The sequence below is a fragment of the Lissotriton vulgaris genome, chromosome 7 (genome assembly GCF_964263255.1).
Source record: "Lissotriton vulgaris chromosome 7, aLisVul1.2, whole genome shotgun sequence".
In the NCBI taxonomy this organism is placed as follows: domain Eukaryota; kingdom Metazoa; phylum Chordata; class Amphibia; order Caudata; family Salamandridae; genus Lissotriton; species Lissotriton vulgaris.
Genome location: NC_141695.1, coordinates 623,012,301 through 623,037,872, shown reverse-complemented (window position 1 = coordinate 623,037,872; position 25,572 = coordinate 623,012,301). Strand labels below are relative to the sequence as shown.

The 25,572-nt window shown below is 43.6% G+C and overlaps 1 protein-coding gene across 1 annotated transcript in view; it reads left to right on the top strand.

Moving 5' to 3' along the window:
• The window catches only part of LOC147702153 (proton channel OTOP2-like), a 97,568-nt gene extending 88,487 nt beyond the window's left edge, over positions 1-9,081 (top strand). Inside the window, exons 5-7 of the mRNA XM_086930798.1 lie at positions 3,799-3,950; positions 4,583-5,478; positions 7,031-9,081. Coding sequence (XP_086786924.1) covers positions 3,799-3,950; positions 4,583-5,478; positions 7,031-7,201 — 1,219 coding nt within the window. The 3' untranslated portion in view covers positions 7,202-9,081. The remainder of the gene's footprint in view (positions 1-3,798; positions 3,951-4,582; positions 5,479-7,030) is intronic.
• The last annotated feature ends 16,491 nt before the right edge of the window (positions 9,082-25,572 follow it).

The window sequence follows — 25,572 nt, the reverse complement described above, 5'->3', positions numbered from 1 at the left end:
CGAGAAGCATCAGTTTTGACGGGGAATAATTTTCTGTGGACACATCAAACGGCTTGACCAACCTGCCTTTCACTATTCGCACTAAGGCATCCTTAAATTTAGGAATCTTTTGATTGTTCAAAAATCAGTCTGGTTTGTAAAATCTATGGATGCGGGACGTCTTCTTTTCTTAGGAATTTACTATATCACGCACATGCATTTCCTTTCCCATGTTTTCCCATTTGCTCCCTCAGCTGGTGTTTTTACTTAGCACTAAGAAACTTTGGGCAGGATGAACTAACATTAGTAATAGTGATTAACAAATTGTGAATTTCTGCGAAACGCTATTTCATAATCACTATTTCTAATGTCATGTCTGGCCCTTATTTCCAAATTAGTGCTTCGTAGTGGGTGACAACTATACCTACCTCATGGATATTAATGAGGTAGGTCGCAGTTTTTGACCCACTAGGATTCGCTGCCATGACAGGGATGTTGGCTTGCTGGCGTCAGCAGATCACCATGTCTGTGATTGCTTTTAAATAAAGCAACAGTTTTTTTTTTTATGCAGCCCATTATCCGTAAAGTAAAAGAGGATGCATTTAAAAAAAAATATGAAAAAACATTTCAGTTTCGACCACTGCCTACTATGAAAAAATATCTTTTTTAAACAATCTCAAAGGGGAATGTGTCTCAAGGGGACCCCTTCCCATTAGCAAATGGATTACCACCACCAACTTTGAGTTGGTGGCAAGGATTGAACATTTTGCAACTTCACTCCCGTCGCAAAATATTACTACAAACCAGTCAGATGATTCCATGTTTGGAAGGGATGCCCTGATCACGCCCCTTACAAACAGCGATTTTGATTTTTAGTTGCAAAACCAAACTTCGATTCGCTAGAATCACAGTTTGGTGTTTGTACTTTTGAAAAAGGATTTTTTCGGTCGTAGACGGCAACCAACAAAAAATCTTTGTACATCTGGCCCTTTCTGCAGACAAACGCTTTACAAAGAAGTTATGGTAAGAAGCATGCTACACTGAACGTCCGTGCCTAGTTGAGGTTTGCACAGTTAACTACTCGGCAACAACTCATATCATATATGTTGCTTGCAAATTAGCAAGGCGGTGCCCTCAAAAGCTAAGACTGTGCGGCTTGGCATGCATCCCACAAACAAAGATAAATAATGCCTGCAAGAGAGTGCAAAAAAAATTCCGATAGTGCAGTGCAGAATGTAAAAGTCCGATGTGCACAAAAGTCTGATTCTGGGCCAGTTTATCAGTGCAAGCTTTACCGGGGATCTCTTGTTTCTTCTGGTTGATGTGTGTGGACAGACAGTCCTAACAGATAAAATAAAGTTCTCGGTTCTTCATTGCCAAACATTTCTCACAAATAACTGGATATCCAAGTACATATATTACTGAATTGCGTGTTTCTTCCTTCCACAATCACTCACTGTCCCTGCCCCACGTATCTTGCATCGCTGTCTCTAACTCTCCCCATCTCTCTCTCTCCAATGCACTCTTTCACTCACAACACACTAGTTTTTTGATAATTTTCTTTTTTTCGCTGTCTTCGTCTTTCTTTTATTAGTGCCGCAATCACTGAATTAAGGGCCACACGTCTGACCATTTCATTTTGTGACCTGCAAATTGAGATTTTAAGCAACTCGCAATTTGCGAGTTGTAAAATTATCCCCCACATGCATCAACCTATTTAGGAAGTGCAAACGGTGCGATTCAGTAAATTCGGCCGTTTGCACTTCCTAAATAAGTTTTTGGGATGCATCATGCATTTTTGTGAAATTCGCTATTTTTAGCGATTTCCAAAAATGCGATTGCTTTTAAGGAATTGCAAATTTGCGATTCCTTAAAAGCAATGCATGATTGTTTTTCTAATTGCGAATTAGCAATTAGGAGGTGCAAATTACCACGAGGTTGAACCTCGTGGTAATTTGCGACAAGTTTTGAAAATGCTCAAAAATGCATTTTTTTAACTTTCATGTTTCAGACACACATGTCCTTAGGACATGTGTGTGTGAAACATGCATTTTAAATTACATTTCTGGGGTGCGTTAACAAATTGCAATTTTCAAAAAGAAAATCTCAATTTGTTAAAGCCTTCCCATTGATCCCTATGGGCCTTTTGGCCCATAGGAATCAATGGGAATTGCGAATTCGCACTTTGGAATTTGCATAATATTTGTGATTCGGTAAAAATTGCGATTTTTACCGATTCGCAAATATTTTGCGAAAATATACATGCATCCCATTTTGCGAATTCCAAATTGCGATTCCCTATTTTTCGCAATTTGGAATTCGCAAAAGGCCAGGATGATGCATGTGGCCGTAAATGTACTACAGCCAGATTCATGAAGGTGAATAGCGCTCGCAAAGGGCCAGATTCTCAGAATCTGGCCCTTTGCGAGCGCAATTTTTGCATTTGGGATTCATCATCCCAAATGCAAAAATCGGTAATAGCGAAATCGAAAATTTGCGAGGAATTACATTTAAGGAATCTCTATTTGAGATTCCTTAAATGCAGTTCATCATCCATTTTCAAATTGCGAATTCGCTATTTCGGGCCGCTATTTACCGCGAGGTCAAACCTCGTGGTAAATAGCGAAAACTTAGAAAAATGCTTTTAAAAGCATTTTTCTAAGTTGCATGTTGCACACACACATGTCCTTTGGACATGTGTGTGCGCAACACCTGTTTAAATTTGCATTTAAGGGGTGCTACAGGGTGTCCTTTGGACACCCCTGGCACCCTTTAAATCGCTATCTTATTTGCGATTAGTTAATTGCTAATCGCAAATAAGGAATACTCCCCATTCATTCCTATGGGCCTTTTGGCCCATAGGAATGAATGGGGAGTTATTCCTTATTTGCGATTAGCAATTTGCTAATCGCAAATAAGGAAAATGTAGGAATCGCATTTTTTTTTGCGATTCCTACATGAATCCCGTTTTGCGAGCCTGTAGTAGCGATTCCTTATGAATCGCTATTAAAGACTCGCAAAACGGGTCTTTGATGAATCAGGCTGTTAATGTGTCTCAGACACATTTAGCGATTCCCAATGGGGTCGCAAATGACCTACCTCATTAAAATTCATGAGGTAGGTCGCAATTTGCGACTCATTGGGAGTGGCCTATAATCTCAGGGATAGTGGCCTGCTGGGGTCAGCAGACTACCATGTCTGTGATTTATTTTTTAAACAAGCATTTTTTTTTCAAATGCATCTTGCTTTCCTTTAAGGCAAACGGGATGCATTTAAAAAAGAAAAATGAAAAGTAGACAGTGGTCCGTGGGACCACTGCCTGCCCTTAAAAACGTTTTTGCGGCCAATCACAAAGGAGAAAAGGGTCCCCTGAGTGCCCCCTTCCTGTTTGCGGCCGACTTCCCACCTACTTGAAGAAGGCAGTAAACTGCAATTGTTGTGCGACCGAATTTCAGTCGCAAAACAATTGTACAACCCCCTCACTATTAGGAAGGGACGCCTATGGCACACCTGTTACAAAAGCGAGCCTGACCATCACTCACTTAGCACACATATGCCAGCACAGGACAATGGGCAATCGAACTAACCAAGGACACAAGGTAAGCAATTAGGTAGAGGCTTCCGGCTTCACTCACTAAAACACTCACAACTCGTTAAAAGCCTACTTTAGAATCCTTAATATAACTGATTCAATGTCCCGCCTATTCAGTGCTAAAACTGACTCTTTCGGGGTGTGATGTGTGTGCTCTTCATGAGTGCCTGTGCGGGTGATGTGTGGATATTGCTTTCGCGCCCATGGGTGTCTTTTCTCTCTCCCAGGTGCGGTCTGATGCTCACCCTGACCACAAACCTCGCTGTGTGGATGGCCGCAGTGACAGATGAGTCTATCCACCAAACCAATAATTTTGATACAATTCCATTCAAGAATCGCCCACAAACAGGGAACGAGAGCCAGTACCTAGAGCCGAGAGGTAAGCTACACTCCCACTGCCACTTTTCTCAGTCAACATTGACCACAGGAACACGGGGACTTTATCTAAAGGCAAACGTGAAACGCTAGACAAGGGAAGGCAGAACAAGTATTGTCAGGGAATTTTCTAAGGTGATGAAATATATTGACATACTTACCAATCAAACAACAGAACCTTAAACCTGAAGGATGAAGGACGAAGAAGGAAGCGGGTTAAGATTGAGAGATACAGCAGTGTGTAAGGGCCGGTTTACCTTTAGGGAAATTGGTGGTTTCCCCAAAAGCATATAGGACTGGGATAAAGCCAGTCACACGCACCATCAGTGGCCATGAAAGGCCACATGATTAGCAGATAACTATCTCTTCCTCCACCCTTCCAGTCTTTTATAGCATTGGCATTAAGTGAAACCCCTTGATCTCTCTCCACTCGGAGGACATTGTTAACCTTCCCTTCAAACATGAAAACATTTTGCCATGCTCATCCAAGACCTGATTCCCAGACTGAACTTTTTGATGGCCATATGGTAGGAGACATGGTGGAGGAGTAGGTGAGCTGGCGAGTTGTAGCTGGAACATTAACGGTGAGCTGTAGTATGGGTATTGTAACACTGGTCTCCTCTTTCTGTACCACAGCTGCTGGTGGATCGACAAACAAATGCCTATGCACAACCAACATCTGCGACACCTTCAAGACAGGCTATTACTACCTGTATCCCTTCAATATTGAGTACAGTCTCTTTGCCTCTGCAATGACCTACGTGATGTGGAAGAATGTTGGTCGGCTTATTGACCCCCATCCTCACCACCCCAAGATGCGCTTCAGCTGGAACACCCTTTTTATTGGCATCATCATGGGGGTATGTACTGTTGTGGCTGGCTTGGGAATCTTCATAATTTATGAAGTGCAGGTGAATTCAGCTGAAACTAAGGTTGAAGCCCTCACCATGTTTTACATCTTCAACATTGTCTGCCTTACTCTGATGTCATTGGGGTCCCTGGGAGGGTCCATCATCTATAGGTTTGATGACCGACACATGGACAACCACAAGAATCCAACCAGAACACTGGACGTGGCGTTACTGCTGGGTGCAACACTGGGACAATATTGCATTTCATATTACTCCATTGTAGCCATGGTGGCTACAACTCCAAGAGACCTTCTGAGCATCCTCAATCTGGTCTACTCCATACTCATCATCATCCAGCACACCTTCCAGAATACTTTCATTATAGAAGGTCTCCATCGTTTTCCCATAAATGAGGATCACACCAGGCATGACGGATCACTGCACTCCCACCAAGAGCAGCTGCCGGGACTCATCTACGTCAACCCTGCCATTTCCCACAACTTCAGTAATGGGAATACTTCCTCGTTCGGTGAGGCACATGGGCAAGAGCTTGTAGTATCCGAGGTGTCGTCCAGGAATCATATAGCTGGACATCATACCACCTTCCACTCCAGGAAGGACAGCTGTAAGAAGTCACTTCTGAGGGAGATCTCATTGTTCTTGCTTCTGAGTAACATAATTGTGAGTACATTCTGAAGGGTGATTGTCTGCATGCATAGCAAGGCAGCTCAGACTCTCTATCACTGTGGGTATTTTCATAGGAGAGGTGGTGGTAGGTTAAAAAATAATACCGATTTTGAAAATCATGAATGAACAATGGGAATAAGTGCAATTGCCAAATCAATTCAGAGCTACACTACAGACCTTCATTTAGTGCTCTTTGGCTCTGAGCAGGAAAATGATGAGTGGTGCACTGGACCACTGGAGATCAGTGAATTTCAGATTTGTCTACTGGTGCAGAGAGCAGAGGACACAGGTTCAGAGTTGAAAGAGAAATATTACTTCTACTAACTTGTACCATCTGACAGCTTCATGAGACCGTCTTCCCACTTTTAGTCTCACGAATGAGGTCTTGCAAAGCTCCCTGACTGATAAAAACGAGATTTACTTCGGGTGCCCTACAAAGACCTTAACACCATATGTTGCTATATTTGCATCCCTTACCGTAAACTTCTCTTGAAGATTAGTGGTTGGAAAGGTAGCCTTTGAGTGAAGAAAGAGAGTTAGGTCAGACATTCATCGAAGCAGACCATGACACATATCTGAAACAAGGATAGGTCAAGAGACTAGCCATTATGTCGTGGAACTTCTCCTTTTCTCCTGAGTTTTGTTTTTTAAATAGATTTCCCTTTTATGTTATTTTACTAGGAGTACCCGCATATACCCATTTCCATTTATTGATAGGGGTGTCCCCCAGCAAGCACTGTTGGTAATCTACTATAGCGCCTTTTTGTAAGCAGTGAAGGGCTCCAGCACTTTGGTACCAACATTGTCATTGCCCTTCCAATAGCAAAGTGCCCACATAACAGAAAGTTGGAAGGGTCTCTAAGACACCCTCTTTTAGATGGAGGCTCACACTGCAGCATTAGCTCCATGAGACAATATAAAGGGTATGTGTGTATGTATCCACCTAAGGCAATTACAGATTAGAATAACAGCAGGTAGGTCCTATTAGGGCTCTCTTCAAATGTCCCTATCTCCCAGCTTCCACTCCTCTCACACACACAAATTCAATTAAATCTTCACTCTCAACATTCCAGACACAAACTGAGACTACCATGGAATGGGGACAAGAGAATACTGCACAAGTGCTCTACGCCATGTCATCTCTTTTCTACATCTCACATGTCATGATATCATTTCTTTTTATTATAGCTAAACGGAAATAACATCATTTCTATAAAATAGTGTTAGCGGCCATACATTCTCTGAGGTTTAACAAAGGCCATGCAATTTTGTAATTTTCCTGCGGCAGTCGAGGAGGCTAGTTTGATTTTGTGGGTGGTTTGACTGTCTCCGGGGCGGATTACCCAAGGGCACAAATATTTCTAAAACGAGTAGTTACAGCAGTATGGGTGTTGGGCTAGCTGGTAAGAGGAGGTGGTTGAAGGTGAAACTAAAAAGAGCCTCTGGGAATATCTGTGGCAGTTAAATTTTTTTTGTCTTTTTCTCTAACAATATATTACCATCTGTCTCCTCACTGCAATTATAATGATGTTTTGTTTCTTCACAGTTTTGGATCATACCAGCATTTGGTGGCAGGCCACAGTTCGACTACGAGGAGGAAGTGAGGTTCTATGGGAAAACTATATGGATAGCCATCGTCAACATCTGCCTGCCATTTGGGATCTTCTACCGCATGCATGCGGTGGCCAGCCTTGTGGAGGTCTTCATCATGTCCTAGCTGAGCAAGTGCAGTCCACCTGACCATGAGTGACATCTTCCTTGGGCCTTGCCTCAAATGTGGTCTTGATGGCAAGACTCCCACGTGGATGTCACACTACTCATCCTTCCTTTCACAGAGGGCATGTGTAAATGTAGTCATACAGTCTTAATTGTTCCTCCCCAGTAAAAGGTGTGAGTCGACTTTACGGCTGAATATGACTCAATGATACATTCCTTTTGAAAAGCTTCCCTCACTTTAGGAAGGCACCTGTGTGATGATAAATATAGCCTAACCAGCAGCAGCGGCTCTTCCTACTGCTTTTGAGCAAAATGATAATGACAAATGTTATTATAATTTTATTTTTCCTCGCTTACTTCCTGCACTTGAGCCGAGGGCGGGGTCGCCTATTCCCACATCACCACACAGCCACAAAAAGGAGAAGTGGTGGCACTGCTTCAAGTGCGCACCATGGTTTGGTCGGCCGTCTAAGGTCAGCCAAACTGTCTTGCGCACTTATATCTCTCCACCCAGCTGTGCGTTACGGCCGGGTGGAGAACAAGCAGGGGGTCATAGGGCCTTCGTGAGCACCTAACTATGTTGCTCACACCAATCACGGCGCAGCTCTCATGCTGGGAAATACCAACATGAGAGCAGCGTCTGGATTGGCATAGGGGACCCTGTGGCATGCCAGGTGTCGAGGTCGAGGAGCTGAGGCCAGAAGAGCACCAATGCTGCAGAATGCAAGTAAGCATTATATTTGAAAATCTTTTCCTCATGCTGTCTACTGCACTGCCCCCGCGCTGTCCTCCCCCGCGCTGTACCACCACTTAAATGCCACAGCAGCCGCCACTGGTAACAAGCATCTCTGCCATTGCCTCCCAGTAAACTGGTGTAGCATAACCGTGCTTTGCTAGATAGATTTGGATGAAGAGCCACTTCATCTACTATAAAGGTTCCTTCAGCAGACATCGATGGGACTGAGTTTTGAGGACATATCTTTTGCTGTAAACTTGGGGTCATGATCATATCCTGAAAAAGGTCTGAACTAAGCTTCTGACCTTTTGGTTTTACCTCTGCACTTAAAACAAATAATGCACACTTTTCAGATTGGTAAACATCCTTTACCACAAATGCGAAACCATGCATGCCACTACAACACGGTTGTTACAAAGACTGCTTTGTTACAACGCATGCAATTACAATGCAAGTGGGAACAACAACTTGCTGTAGGGGGCAGAAGGTGTTGGATTTATAATCCAACACCTTCCCTTCTTTTGCACCGACATGTGTTGGAATGGTAATTTCTGCTATTCAAAAATCCAGCGCTCCCCCCTCAGCAAGTCGTTGTATAGACTTGTGTTGTAATTGCATGCTAGGTAACAACGCGGTTATTGTAATGACTGCGTTGTAATGGCATGAGTGGTAAACGCATGCGAACTAGCGTGGCATATTCGTTCAGAACTGTTCAGGAATCAAAAGATTCAGGAATCAAATGCTTGCCATGATTTGTATATGTTTATTCTACTTTATTTAATAAAGAGTATTCAGCTCAAGCGCCAAACGATCACTATAAATTTAGTTTCTGAAATAAAAGAGGAAAGAAAATCAGGCCTGGTTCTGTATGAGATACCAGACCAAGGTACAAAGTAGACCAATCTCTGAATGTCAAAAACCTGGGGAATATGAACTGTATCTGAGTAGGTTTGGCATTGAAAAACACAAATCACTGTTTATTAAACTTCGCCATGGGATTATGTGATAAATGTTGCCTAACCTGAATCTTAATTAGCTATGCTTTTGACTAGTGTATGAATTGTACATAATATGCCATCTCTGTGTTGTTTTTATGTGATATAATTTTATGAGATATTCCTGAAATAAAATATTATTGAAACTTTCTTTTTGTGATGCTTCCCTGATGTGACAATCCTGCCATGACTTAGCCATACTGCAGAAAGACAATAGCTGATCTGATGTTCACAACACCTTGGTGGTTTCATCTGGGCCATAAAGCATGGTTTTGATGGGTTTCACCTGAATATATTGTAGTGTGCACAAGGCTTCCCCTTTGGCCCTGCATTTTCAGTACCTACATTCATCTCCTATTTCATGTCGACCAGGGATGGTGATTGTTCTGCCAGAGATTTTATTTATTTTATTTTGCGGTTTTTATAGAGCGCATCAATCATCCCAAGGGATATCACGGCGCTAAGAGCCAGAGAAGCTACCGAGGTGAAATGCTGAAACTTATGGCTTGGGGAAAAGATACGTTTTGAGATTCCTTCTGAACTGAAGATAATTGGTGGTGTGTCTTAGGTCAGGGGGGAGCTCGTTCCATCTTTTACCTGCTAGGTGGGAAAAGGAACGTCCACCTGTTCTGACCTTATAAATGCGTTTAGGCTTCGCTAAGGCAGATTGGCATGATCGCAAGTTTCTGTTAGGTCTGTAGAATTCGATCCTTCCTTGAAGTATCGAAGGGCCTGTTCCATGTAGAGTCTTGTGAGCATGGCTGAGTAATTTGAAGGCAGCCCTCTGACGCATCGGGAGCCAGTGAAGTTTATTTAGGCACTCTGATGCTGAGTCACGCTTACTTTTGTTGAGGATGAGTTTGGCCGCCTGGTTTTGCACAATCTGTAGACGTGAGAATAGCTGGTCGTTCATCCCATTGAAAAGTGCATTGCCATAATCCAGGCGGCTGACCAGTAGGGCTTGGGTGACGGACCGTCTGCAGTCCAAGGGTAACCAGGGAAATATTTTGGCAAGGAGTTTAAGTATGGCGAAACTTTTTCCGCAGAGTAATCTGACATGGTCTTTCATGGAAAGTGCATCGTCCATGATGATTCCCAGGTTCCTGGCGTGTTGACTGGGAGAGGGGGCCGTTCCCAGTGAGGGAGGCCACCATGTGGCATCCCACACATGTTTTGCTCCCCCAAACAGTAGGATCTCTGATTTCCCGGCGTTCAGCTTCAAGGAATGCTTGTGCATCCAATAGGCCATTTCTCCCAAACAGTTGTGTAGTTTGGTTTTAATGACCTCAGGGCCTTCATCCATAGTCACCACCAGCTGTGTGTCGTCTGCGTATGAGCAGACTCCAATGCCCCACTTCCTCCCAATGTCGGCTAAAGATGAAACATAGACATTGAAGAGGGTGGGGCTCAAGGAGGCGCCCTGCGGTACCCCGCAGCTGATGGTGCTTGGTTTGGAGTGAAACTGTCCCATATGTACAGATTGGGTACGGTTGGATAAGAAGGAATCGAGCCAACCCAAAGCTTTAGATTGGACTCCCTTACTTCGAAGTATGTGAAGCAGGCGTTCGTGGGAGACCGTATCGAACGCCGCTGACAGGTCGAGCAATATCAGTGCCACTGCCCCACCTTGATCTGTGGTGGATCGGATACTGTCCGACACTGCCAGCAACGTTGCTTCTGTGCTGTTGTTGGCTCTAAACCCGGTTTGAGACGGGTCTAGGAGGGAGTTAGTCTCCAGGTATCTGGTCAGCTGTATGTTGACCAGTTTCTCCAGGGCTTTTGAAAGAAAAGGAAGCTGTGATATTGGTCTATAATTCTCGGGGTTTAGGATGTCAGTTCTGGCTTTCTTTAGTAAGGGGGTGACAGAGGCGTGCTTCCAGGCGTGGGGGAAGGTGGCTGTGGTTAGTGATTTATTGAACAGTTGGGTAATGAGGGGACAAAGCGTGGATGCAGTTTTTGAAAACACAAAGTGGGGGCAGGGGTCTGAGGGGGATCCAGATTTAATTGTGTTCAGCACTGCAAGGACCTCCTCGGTTGAGAATGGCTCGAAGCTGGTGAGATGGGGCCCGGTGTCTAGGTCTAAGGAGTCTGTGCATGATTCTGACAGAAGGACAATTATGGAGGAAGTGTCGAGCAAATTAATATTTTGGGGGATGAAAGAGGAGTAGATCTTTTTGATTTTATCCGAAAAGAATGTGCTAATACGTTCACAGGCCTCTGTTGAGGGGGTGAGAGTCTGTGACGTACTGGGGGGTTTGCCAAGTTCTTTGACTATTTTGAATAACTCTTTTGTTGAGTTACAGTTGTCTTGGATGCGTTGTGTGAAGTAATCCTTTTTTGCTTGTTTTATGGCAAGGATGTACTCTTTCCGTGTGTTGACGTTGTTTAATCTAGCTTCACTATCTTTGGACTTTCTCCATAGATGTTCCTTTATTTGGCAGTTTTTTTTTAGGCTTTTTAGATTGGGAGTAAACCATTTCTCAGATATGGTTTTGGTTCTGGCTTTTCTTAGCGGGGCTAGTGCATTAAGTGTTTGCAGTATGCCCTCCTCAAGTAGGGCGGCATTCAGGCAGATAGAAGAGTCCTTCGGGAATATGACCTTGTCTTTAGGGAAGTTAGAGTCAAAATTTGTTTCGTTAATCAACCTCCAAGCCCGTTTGGATATCTGTTGAGCGGTCTTGGTTTTAGGGGGTCGCCCAGGAAGAGTGAGAGAAAAATCTATAAGAAAGTGGTCTGACCAGGGCAGTGGATTGATCTCTTTAATACTGGTGGAATTAGTATTGGTGAATAGTAGATCTAATGTGTGGCCCGCAAAGTGTGTGGGTCCCACAATCCACTGTTTAAGTTGAAGAATTTCCATATCGGATTTAAGTTGGGAAGATCTTGGGGCATCTGTTTTTTTCAAAATGAATGTTAAAATCACCAACTATCATGTAGTTTTTGTGTTTTAAACATGTTGGCAGGAGTTGTTTTAATAGGTTAGCGCCGATGTTTGTCTGTTGTCCTGGGGGGTTGTAGACCACTGCGCCTGCTAGCATGGTAAAGCCGTCCAGGAGAATTTTGAACGGTAAAATTTCGTGTTCAGGGTGGGCGGTTGTTGTTTCGGTCAAGCAGGTTAAGTGCTCTCTGAATAAAACAGCAACCCCGCCACCTCTCTTTTTCCCGGCTCTATCTTTAGAGATGATTTTGTAGTTAGGGGGAATGGCAGTCGCCAGGTCTGGAGCGTTGGACTCAGATAACCAGGTTTCTGTTACAAAGACTAGGTCCGGTGTCTTGGACGTGATTAGCTCCCAGATATCTAGAGCATGTCCTGGTAAAGATCTGGCGTTGAAATATAAGCAGTTCAGTGCAAGGTTATTATTCATAAGGGGTGAATAGCTGTTAAATGGGGCTGGAGCCATACTGGACCAGTGACAGGCCAGGCACAAGATGGGTCCTTGGGTGGAGCCTGGCATGACGGGTACATTGGTGTCTTTCAGCACCTCTGTTGTCTTTCTGAAGAGTTAGCAGTTCGCTACGAGAATAGTGAATGGGTGTCTGCAGGTGTTGGGCTAAACTTGCAGGGGGTGTCGCCCCTGGCCCCGGTCGGACGCGGACGGGCGCAGACGGGCTTGCCTTTGGCGCGCCTTCGGCGCGCATACGGCGCGCCCGCTGCGCGTGTCCGCTGCGCGTCCGACCTTGCCACCTTCCACATTGCTAGCAAATTTGCAGTTGTTTTCCAAATCAAACAAAGATCCTTAAGGAGTGTTTGTAGGGCATAACAGACTAGATGCATCACAGCTGGTGACAAGCAAATATTGGTACAACTGGGACACTGCCAGGTCTGTCAGTGGGACACTATTCACACTCTCATTGGCCGATTCATTAGTCCCCATCACAAATCAAAAGAAACAGAGGTAGTCTGAAATGTACAACTGTGACTTTATCCTCAGGTAAGCAAAGTCTCAACCAGCACTGCCAACTTTATCTCATCTTTGAATCAGCCCTAAGACACTACCATAATCAAGGATTTCACCACACCTCATGTAGCCTCCAGCAACATCAACCCCTCACAAGACCTTTGCAACAAGCTATCAGAATTCTTCTGCAACAAAATCACCTCCATATGCAGCAACATTGACTTTCAACTGGACCCCGTCACTGTCACAGCTCAACTTCCCTTCACAGCCAATGAACGAGCCCTTACCACGTGGCCTGCTTTCATCACCATCGAAATCACTGCTACCACGGAGACCATCAACTCGGGGGTTGTTTCATCTGACCATTTTTCCCACCATGCCATCATCAAAGGAACCCTACCATTCAGTGAAGCACTAACACTCCTCCTCAATGCCTCCATCAACAAAGCCACAGTCCTGGACACCTGAAATTATGCTACCATCACGCACCTGCTCAAGAAATCATCAGCTGACCTAGCCTCGCTTTCCAACTACAGCCCCATCGCCCACCTACCATACACAGCAAAGGTCTTCGAGAAACGAATCAACTAACACCTCACAGATTACCTCAACCACCCCCCCTCTCATCTCCTCAACACCATGCAGTCAGGATTCAAGTCAGTAGAGAAACAGCACTCATCGCTGCCACAGTCAGCATATACATAATCCTTGAAAGAGGTGACACGGCAGCCCCCATTCTCCAGGACCTCCCACCAGCATTTGACACAGTCTCTCACCCTATCCTCATCAGGCGTCTCATGAGATTGGCATCCAAGGACCCACTCTCCACTGGATCTGCCCCTTCTTAACGGATAGAACACAAGCTGTAAGCCTGCCATCTTATTCCTTGGAAGCCCACAAACACAGCTGCGTAGGGCCTTAAGGATTATCGCTCAGGCCCACCCTTTTTAACGTAGGCATGATCCCTCTACCCAATGTCATCTGCGCACACAATATCAACATAGTCTACTATGCAGATCAAGTGCAACTCATACTCTCCGTTTCAGACAAGACCCCAACACAAGAAACAAGTTCACTGCCTGCATGTCCAAAGTCACTAACAGGATGAAAGCCAGCTTTTGTCATTTCAACATCAACAGTAAGTATCTTTGGCAAGAACATCACACCATTAGACTCCAACTAGTGGCCAGCCAAACTCAGGCCCACACCCTCACCCAGAACCCACACGATGAACCTGGCAATAATCATCAACAACAAACTGGACATGACCACACAATTGTCTTTACATTTTGGAGTTATAGAAACCAGCTAGCAAAGCTTCGGGGTCAGCAAATGCTGGAATCAGATCAGCTATTTGTCTACGAAGGTCTCTTCACATTTCAGATGGTAGAAGACTATTCCACTATCTGCAAATCACATCCAGGATAGATATCTCGATTTAGGACTTAGATGTGTACCATGACAAAGAAAATTACTTTTCTAAAAACCAATGAAGCTTTGATATTTTGTAACAAGGACCTATTTTACATGTAGCCCTTCCACCAATCTATTATGGGTATCAAGAATGAGTATTGATTTTGTTTTCTTAGCGGGTTCATTTACCTGTAGTAAATAAAGTGAACAGCTCTCAAGGTCATGTTCATGTACAGTGCACTCTATGATTGTTAACATTGTCATCCAACCTGCCACCTTAGAGATTCTATAAAATTACAAAAGCAATCCTTCTAGGCAAGAGTCGTATCTTCAGCAATAAATGTGTCATACATGGTGTTAGAAATTGGGTTACTGGTGAATGGGTGTGATCCCTGATCAAGCAGTAACCACAATCCTAGTCAGGGTAGGGCAAAAGCAAACCCCAAGTTAACCTGTGCTCACCCCCCTGGTAGCATGGCACAGAGCAGTCAGGCTTAACTTGGAGGCAATGTGTAAAGCATTTGTAAAGCACTTCGAACAGCAAACTAGTGAAAACACCACACAAAAAGCTCCCACACTAGGTTAGAAAAAGAGAGCAAAATCTAATAAATTACACAAGACCAAAATTTCAAAAATCCAATCAGTAAAACCGAAGTTCTGAATTTTTAAAGAAGCAACTGTAAAATAGCACCTAAAAGAATAAAGCGCCAACCGGGTATATCTGGTTGCACTGGGTTGGGTCAAATTCAAAAGTTTAGGCCAACCATTATGGAATGCACGACAGACAGCCCCAGATTAGTCCAGCTGAAGGTTTACCTTCTCAAGTTTTGTGTCAAGAGTCCTGGAAGATTGCTGGGAGCAGGGAGACCGTTGCTGGTGGTAGTCAGCATGGCGTGATTAGCAGGCCGGGTGTCCAGACGGGTGGGCTGGTGCTTCGCATCTGTCACTCTACTTGCCAAGTTGTCTTGCCTGTTTCAATCCATTGCAGAGGTCAACAATATTAGGTATACAAGTTCCAGAGTTTACTGTTTAAGCCAAGAAGAACCTAGGCCAGGAGTCTCCTTTAACATTGAAGGATGTGAGGACAAGCCAGTCATTTAGAGTCTCATTCGACCAGGACTTAAACACAAATAGGTAATCAGAACAGAGGCTCCCAAAATCATCAAGCTGCTCACTTATTGACAGCAGGTCGAGATCAAAGCTTCTTCTGAGAAGTGGTGTTGTCGGGAGTGATAAGAGTTTTCTGAGACATACACACTGAAACATGGAGTTACTATGACCCTTGCTGACTACAGATCCCCCTGAAGAAATATCTATACTTTAACATAAATTGCAGGAGCACCCCTGTACTGTTATCAAAGAATTACTGCAGATATCACTATAAAGTGAAGCTTTAATACATTTGTGACCAAGCTTGAACTTTAGCTTTGCCCGAAAGGAAGCGTATGTCGTAAAATACATTTTTCATATTGTTTTGTATTGTTTGAAAATCGGCACAAACACAGTGGCGGGCACTGCACTGGGGATAGCTCACAAGCTGCTAAGCTTTGACATGACTCCAGACCAAGGCCTTTTTAGAAACCAGGGAGGCAGCGGGTAAGTAGTTCTAAATCAGTGCAATTCATACAGCTACAAAAGGGTCATGGGAACTAGAATTGTGTAAGTTCAGAAAATAACTATGTCTGGACTAAAAAGGCCCTTAGGTGTTACATAAATAGACCTAGGGTAAAAAAAATATACATGATTGACCAGAAAGAATATGGACAACAGCCAAACTGTAAAAATGAGGCAAGAAGCTTGATGATACTTCTCATTCCAATGAACATTAACTCACTGAGGATCAATTATGTCAGACTTTGGCCTAGCAAGCCTTTGTTAATAAGTAAAAAAAAAAAACATAAGAGAATGTACCGGGAGGATAAGGAGTTGAAGAGGGTCTCGTTGGACCCTCTATATATGTTTACCTCTATATATGTTTTGTTGCTATAAATGTTACCACTATGTCAATCTGTTTTCCATATGTTAAGCTCTCTGATACCCACGGGTCATGTCCGCGCTATATAAAACACTATAAATAAATAAAATAAATAAATAAATAAATAAAATAACATGCTATCAAGTTTTTGTACAGACATAGAAATGTTCAGTAGCTCTCACAAAGGTGAAAGCTGTGGTGAGTAGTAGTGGTGAATAGTAGTATTTTATTTGTTGATTAATTAAAACCATTACAAAAAAGAAGAAAACAAATACAAATCAAACCCAATAACTAATTGAACATACAGGGATACAGTGCACAGATAAAAATTGTCCATAGTTGATTAACTTTTTGAAGTTAGGAATTATAGTGCTGCCAATATTTTCACAGGTTTGGTAGCAGTCTACAGGTTCAAAAATAAAGTGCAATGTGCTTACAAAGCAGAAGCTAAAATGCAATGTGCTAGCAGCAAATGTTCAATGACAGTTACAGTAACGCAAAAGAAAATTTTACAGAATGTCTATAACTGTCATATTGCAAAATCAATGATAAAGGGACTTATGCTATCATCAAAAAAGTGAACAGTGCATTAAGTGCAATTGGTTAGCAGCAAATGTTCAATGGCAGTAAAGTGAACAGTGTATTAAGTGCAATAGGCTAGCAGCAAATATTCAATGGCAGTAAGCAACAGAGCAAAAGAACAGTATCACAAATATCTAAAACTAAACCCAACTAAAATACACTAGTAGAACAGAATCAATACTAAAGTGGCTTGTGCTATCAGCTAAAACGTGAAAGGTACATTAAATCTTTCACTGGCAAAGCTAAGGTGCCTTGTGTTAACAGCAGGGAAATATTATTTAATTTTTAAAACAGTCTACAGTGGATGGCAGCTTTTTGGGGATAAAGTGCACATACGCCATTCAATAAAAATAGTAAACATAATAAGCGGGACATTATTTAAAAAAAATTACTCTAAAAACAAGCAAATATAACATGGTTAAAAAGTGCCATAAAAATAATCCATCAACCCCTTAAAAACAGCAACATCATCATTTCACTGCCGTAACAAATTTAACATTTACTTTGGGTGTCAACTTTACATAATTTCTTTTCCACTCTAAAAATGAATTGTACAAATTGCTGTATAATATAAACGTTGACACCACTTAAGCAAAATATTAGTGCCGATCTACAAGTTCTGACTCCCATTTCTTTAAAAATAGGTTTTAAAACTGTTTTCCGTTCCTGCAACATTTTTGGGCATAATGTTACCATATGCAGCAAGGTTTCATCATACTGCCCGCAAAGCCTACTAATATTTGATGCCCATTTGGACTCCCATTTAGGGGTTCCATCTTTGGTTGGATAGATTCCAAACCTTAATAACATAAATTTCTTTTTAATTAGGGGTTTTTGATGAAAGAGTAAATAAGGTTGGACCATCATTTTGTCAAAAGAATTGGCAATAGACCAAAAGTGGGATTTTTTTCTCAACTCATCTTTATCCACACTTCTGACAACAAAGCAACAGTTGAATTAATTAATTTTTTGTAAACCATTTTACTCCTTGTTTCATCTTCCAATTTAGGGCATTGGAATTTTAGGAGACACTCAGCTAAATAATCCTGCCAGCTTCTGGAATATTCGCCTTTCGAAATCTCGCGCCAGCACATGTTGGCCAAGTATGATGAGTAATAGTTGTTGTGACACATGGCGATTACGTGTTTTGCATTAACAGGAAACTTTCCACGTTCACGGGCATTTGGCGTGGGGATACCTGTAATCACACTACCCTAATCATCAGTAAAGGTGACTCTTGTACAGCCTACAAGCCCTGCACATATTTATTTTCACTTTTTGAATATTACTGGTTCCATAGTCTAAGTTTGTGACACTTGCTTGTGGCGTCATCCCCTTGCGGGAGCAAGCAGCGGCGCGCCACAAGCTTGAGTGCAGTGCTTGAAAAGTGAAGACTGCGCACGCACCACTCCCGGGCTTGTTAATCCAGTCACAAGAAGCGACACCATTGCAGCTGCTGAGATGTTGTTTTCCGCCCCCTTTTTTATTTTTAATCCTAGCCAAGGTTAGCGAGATGATCCTTGTCGCGCATTGCTTGATGTACCATAAAATAACATAAAGGCTATACTTCCCAATTTCCCAATACCAACTACTAAATAGCCAGTCCATTGGCAGTGTAGAAAGTTCAATTCTTTATTATACAAAATACTCTATAGAGGAGCCTCTCCCATCCTCACCCCTCATGGTGCATGGAGAAGACTGCTGGCTTACACTCAAAACGATATATATATATACTTTAGGCTGGTACATGAAGTCACCGTACATGGAAAAACACTGCTTGGCTCTTGGCCCTCCGAAAGGACCATATATGGCACACATGGTTAGTACAAAGCTCTGCTTTAGTTATTATTGGGTGGGTCAGGAGGGGTGACTCCTTTTCGTCTTGGTGCCTAGGAGTGCATGCACAGCGCCTGCAGGAATGCGCTTATTGCACCCAAAGCCAGATGCGACCTTGAGTCCAAGCAAAGGGAGAGATAGCGTGTATTCAGCTGTCTCCAGCAAATCAACTAAGCCAAGGCCTGACAACCATTGGAAGGCAACACGTGATCTCTACCATTGGAAGGCAACACATGATCACTGTTCGTGTCTTAACGCAGACAAGAAAAGATGGCATCTGTACAGTTTTCGGCCTACTCGATGCAAGCAGAACACACAAACAGCATATACCCCTACTAACTAGCAAAAGTAGTTATAGATTAAGCACTATGCATACCTCTATACTAGGAATATATAGATACATCATGCTAACACAATATATATGCACGACCCATACCACTAATATAAGGGAAATCAGCTTTTTATCCCTCAGAACCGCCCTTTTAGTATGATGTAGCTAACCTAAAGATAAGTCAGCCCTCAAATATCCCTTCATCGATCTGCATTAGATCTTTTATCTCTTGTTGCACTAATTGTGCCTTCACGGCCGCTGGGGAAGGAGTGGTTATGGAAGAGGCAAGTTTAGTAGCATAATAAGAACAACAAGCCAGGCCACAATGCATAGATAGACAGCAAGTAAATATGACGCCAGCTCTGCCCGTCAATATCATCAAAATCTTCCATCCCCAAGTGGATAACAGGCCCCAGAACCAACCAGACAAAGACCAGGTCCCTGTGTCTGCATGTACTTCGGATGCTAAGCAGTGTAGCTTTTGAATAGCCAAATGAACAGAAGGGGCGGAGTCAGGGATGTACACGCAACAGGAACTGCCGATCACGCGGCATGCTCCTCCTTGATCAGCCAAGATAACGTCTAATACCATTCTGTTCTGAAGTGAGACAAGTCTCGTAGCTTGAACATCTACAGTTAGACGGGTTAACATACCTGCAGTGGTATTGATCACCCTTTCAACTACTCTGGACAGACGCCTTACTTCCTTACTAGTAATAATGGGTCCCCAGATAGGAAATACTCCCTTCATGATATCGATGAAATGTTGCTCCACAGTTTCCGTTTGATCTATATCAGTGGTGTCTAATTCTATTGACTCCCTAATGAGGGGCAGCCCTCGCTTTTCTAATCGGTGGTCCTTACGATAATTAGCAGGCGCTATATACACTGGAGGACATAGGAAAGATAGATAACAACGACCGGCCCAACTACGAGGAAGCCATGTATATTCATTTTCTCCACACACATAATATATATTAGGAGGGGTCAATAAGGGGAAGCTCCTGAAAGTTTGCAGTCGATAAGTATAGTTACACTGGCTTGGAGAAGTGTGGCTGAATGGTTAGAGCGGCAGACCCTGATGCAGAGATCTGGCCCGGGACCAGGGTTCAATTCCCGCCTCGGCCGGTCTTGGTGGGGTCTTGAGCTCTAAATTCCTCGGACCTGATTTCTCACCTCGGTGCCTATTCTAATCATTGGTCCCACGCTGCAACTCTAGGCAATAGCTTGCTTAATCTCCGCAACGGCCCCAACAGCGCTGGGATGCCTGGCTTCACCTTGGGGATGCCCAGGAATGGACATTTCACAGGGAAAAGTCAGGAAGGGTTCCTTAGCGGTATGAGTACAAGCGCCGGGAGACCCGGTCCAGGTAGCTGTGGGCTGTACAAGTACAATACATTTACATTTACATTTCTCCTACTAATATTTGTCCTGCTCCCTGAACACAAAAGGCTGAAGTACTATTCAGTATGGGTACTGGGATGCCTTGTCATCTGTGACATTTATTTCCTTAAACTGTTGGAAATAATGAGTGAAATAAAATTCTGCAAAATCCAAGATCTCATTCATGAGCCAGGTAACATTTTCATACTCTGTGTACATATTCATACAAGCATTTGGGTCTAATGTCCCTTCTCCATTATTTCCCTCTGGGTCAAAGCCTTGATGCGTTTCTATGTATGCTAAAATCAGATAGGCCTCCACCCATTTACTAAAGGCACATACCACAACCAAAACGTATTTCAGATTATTAACACGGTCCAACTGGATATAATCCATTTGGAGCACCTCAAAAGGCAAGGATGGTGGTGCAAAGTTTCCACTGAGGACTGTTTCCCTCCCGCCAGGATTGTGTCGCAAACAAATCATGCAATATTGGACCAAATGGGCAGCAGTTTTGGAAATATTGGGATTATTCCACACAGGGTCCAAAAGTGCGCAGATGCCTTTTGTCCCAATAAGTGCTGGGCCATGGGCCATGGTCACTACAGCGTTCACCAATGCATTAGGTAACAACCATCTCTGTTTTTCAGTCAAATCAACCCAGCAGTGGTTTTCGTCTAATCTCCCCACTTCCCTTTCCCAACAAGCCAATTCTGCAGGAGTAGCTTCCTTTTGTATTTCTCAGACACTTTCCATAGTCTTATCAAATATTCCGGTCTCCGCCACCCACCTAGCAGAAGTGGTCAAACACAGGGATGACATTTTGGATTTGGCAGTTTCTTTTGCCACTTGATCTGCGAAAGCATTCCCTTCACCCACTGCATCTACCACTGCTTTATATGAGCTGCATTTAACTACAGCTACCTTCTCTGGTAATGTTAAAGCTGTGAGTAACCGTAAAATCAAGGGACCATGTTGTATTCTTTGACCATGAGAAGTGAGAAAACCTCTCTCCGCCCATAGGCGGCGAAACTATGAGCCACGACAAAGGCGTATTGGCTATCTGTGTAAATATTTACTCTCTATCCTGCACTTAATTCACAAGCTCAAAGTAATGCCACTAACTCAGATGCTTGTGCTGACTGATAGGGTGCTCGAGAGGTCTCAACTACTGTGCAGAGGGTCATAATCGCATATGCAGCTGTTGTCGTGCCATCTGGAAACTTGAAACAAGAGCCATCAGCATACAATTCCCCTTGGGGGTCAGATAGAGGAATGTCTGTGAGATCTACCCGTCCCTTCGTCTCTTCTTTGGTCCGAAATATACAATCATGTATGTCATTTATCGTTTCATCCGAAGGGAGGGATAGCAACGTGGCATGATTCAGAGTGGCACACCGCTTAATTGTAATATGGGGTACAAATAAAGTCAATTCATATCCAGTAAGACGAGCACTCGTAAGGTGCTGAGTCTTTGTTTTATTCAATAATATGTCCACAGCATGCAGTACCATCACTGTGAGGTCAGTATTCAACACGAGCCCCTCCGACTGTCGAATAGCCACTGCAACAGCGGCAGTGGCTCTCAGACAGCTAGGAAGCGGTCTGGCGACGTTATCCAACACCACTGAGAAATAGGCACAAGGTCTGTGCTTACCACCAAAGCCTTGTGTTAACACTGAAAGCGAACAACCGTCCACCTCATGTACCTAGATCACAAAAGGTTTTCGGTAGTCAGGAGTACCCAAGACGGATGCAGAACAAAGCGCAGATTTTAAAGAATCAAAAGATTTCGGACATTCATCACTCCAAGGTAGGGGTTCGTGCACATCTTTAGTGGTTAAGTACGAGAGGTTTAGTAAGAAGGGAAAAATTAGGAATCCATTGCCGATAGTAAGAGGTTATGACAAGAAATGCACGAACATCACGCTGAGTACGAGGTACAGACATGCTAGAAATGGTACTCACAGGTTCAGGAGTTAGTCTCCTCCCCTCTTTTGACAATAGATAACCAAGGTAGGCCACCTCCTGTCGACAATATTGAAATTCTGGGAGGGATACCTTATTACCATTGGCTGCCAAATGAGATAATAATTTAACAGTGGCTTCCTTGCAGCCACTCTCAGTATCGGAAGCCACCAACAGATCATCAACATACTGGAAGAGTACGTTGCCAGGGGGTAGAGTCAATTTGTCTAATACTGCTTTCAAAGCCTGGCTATAAATGCTAGGACTCTCAGTGTACCCCTGGGGTATGCGGCAAAATCGAAAGCTGCGTCCAGATAAGGAGAAGCCGAAAATATGACGGCTATCAGGATGGATCGGAATTCTGAAGAAAGCATTCTTCAGATCGATAACCGAGAAATACTTTGCAGTGGGAGGGATCAAGGTGAGAATAGTAGTGATATCAGAAACCACCGGATACTGCGGCACCCTTATCTTGTTAATTTCTCGTAGATCAATTAAAAAACAATAGGTATCAACATGATCGACATCATTCCCAACCGGGGCCTTTTTCAAAATCGGTAATATTGGGCTATTACACACATTTGCAGCTGTTTCTTCCACCACACCCTTATCAATCAGATCCTGAATGACAGCAAGCAGAGCCTTTTCACCAGCCGGTGAAATCTTGTACTGAGGTATGCGGGGTAAACAGGCGTTTGATTTTAACGTGATAGAAACATGCAGAATTTTTAATAAACCGACATCCGTATCCCCCCTCGCTCACTGAGTCGATGGTATAGCAGCGAACTCCGGAGGAAGGGGCTCATTTTTAGTGAAACATTGTCGGGTATGTTTACCCGGTGATTGTATAGTCAAATAAACACCGTCAGGGGTACAATAAATTTTTGCATGTAATTTCTTTAGCAAATCCAATCCTAACAAATTTTCCCCACAATGTGAAGTTAACAAAAATGGAGAGTCCACAGTGACCGGGCTAATCGTAAACAGAACAGGTTTAGAGATGGGGCTCACTACCGGGATTCCAGACAATCCCACTGAAATATTGTTTTGCCCAGACAAAGCAGCCCCCGAGACCAGTGAACTGGAAATCAAACTATTCATTGCACCTGTATCAACTAGGAAGTTTTCAGAAGTCCCCATCAACCGCCCTTTCACATTGGGCCCTTGCTGATCAACGGTACTGACACCTGGCCCCTACTCTGTCCATGGCTGTCCTATGTATAACCATACCCATGAGCCCCCTCGAACACACAATCTTCGTTAAAGTATTGCCTTCCTCTTGGATTATCGAAGTAATTATTTTCCGACTCACCATGCGATGCTTCTTCTCTTCGCATATCACTTTGATTCATGCCACCTCGACCTCTTCCTCTTCCTCTTGCTGCCCTGTTCCGAGCCAGTAGCAATGGACACTGAGCTCGCCAATGCCCTTCCTGTTTACAGTAAGAGCACTGGTTTATTCCTAAAGCAACAGCTGGACCTCCTCCTCGTCCAGTTCCTGCCCCTCTCAGAGCAAACCCTCTCCCGCCTCGATATCCGCCCCATCCCCTCATAACTTGTTGTAACAATACTCGTGTCTTAAGATCCTTTGCTTTCTTTTCTGACTTATCCTTGCTCTCATTTTCCCTATGCTCATAATACTGAGTCATGCTCAATATAATCGAGGGGGTGGAAGTGGCCCAAGTACTCTCAGTGGCTGGTAGCCGTGCAGAGATCTCAGGTAACAAATTGGTCACAAAACGATTAACAAATAATCACACGCCACCTTCCACCGACAAATCCTGTCCACTAAAGTCAATGAATACCCCCTCAAATCTGGTAAAGAAATCCGAAACACTCTCTTCCTTTTTCTGCTTGCACACTGTCAATTTATCCCAATCTACCTTAAGAGGCGGAATCAAGGTGTGCATATACGTAATAATTCGGGCTGGCAAAGCCAATACTTCAGGTCTAGGTATATCACCAGGCTTTCGCTCCTTATCCCAGTCCTTAAACTGGTCCCAAGTCCCTCCTAATTCTGCTAAATGATTCTGATCATGCACCTGATGCCATACATCAACAGGGACCAGTAGGCCAAAAAATAACTCAATGTCAGTTAAGGTCATGACAGCTGAAGAAGCAGCCTCTGTGAGTTCCTTATAATAGGCAGTAGGGTTTTTACGAGGATCGTTGAGTTGCGCTTTCAGGGAAAGGACCTCACTCCTTTTCCATGGGGTGTAGACCCATTGCTCCTGGAATCGTGCCTCCACACATTTATTTCAGGATGATAAATATGATGAACCTCCCCTATAGGATACTGGGAATCCAAATTAAGCATGGGCGAATTTTGCGAATCTGGCGTTCGCAAATTTTGCAAATTTGCGAACTCGCAATCCGCAAAATCCGCGAATTCTCGCGCACTTGCGGATTTTTTTTTGTGTTCGCTAGGATTTCTGCCAGTTCGCGAGGGTTTTGTACCAGTTCGCAATTGCGAACTTACATGTCGGCTCGCAACGGTCGCGATTATGTTGTTTCTACGTCTGGTTCATCATCACAGGTTCCCAGCACCCTCTGTTTCACCCCTGGCACCCTCTGTTTCACCCATGCCACCCTCTGGTACATCAATGCCACCCTCTGGTTCATCATCACTGTAGATTATGGGGGGAAAAAGCAAGCACACCTGCCCTGCTTCAACTGACATGAATTAATTTGGGGTTGATTTATTAATGTGTCACTGTTTTAAAATTCCAGTCTGGCACCTGCTTCCTTATCTGTAATTTGCTTTCTGTTGCAGTGCAATTTTTTTTTCCAGGACCTTTGTGGCCTACTTGTAGCTATTCTATGAGCCTGCTGTGAGGGTCAGAGCAGGGTCATACAATTGTTGCAACTAGCAACTGAACTCTGGAGGGGCCCCAGTCAGGAAGCACTACAGGGAATGGTTACTAATGATGAGTTTGAACTTTTGCACCTGCTGAATGCTTTCACTTTTGCAAAACTCGTTTTTCTGCAGAACAGCATTACAGCAACTGTAATGCCCCAAACAAGCTTACTTGTGAAAGTTGATTTCTAATCCAAAAGTGATCCAAAGAATGTCAAAAGGCCTCAAATCCAAAAAAGTGCAGGCAAATGTCAACTTGAGGAGTTATTCTGATAAAAATCATCATTTTCAGAAGGTCTATGCTGCTTGCTAGTGGATTTCTTGTGCAGACGAGTGCGAGATTGTTGCTGCCCGCCGCACCTACATGTTTGCAATTGCGAACTTACACCGCACGCCG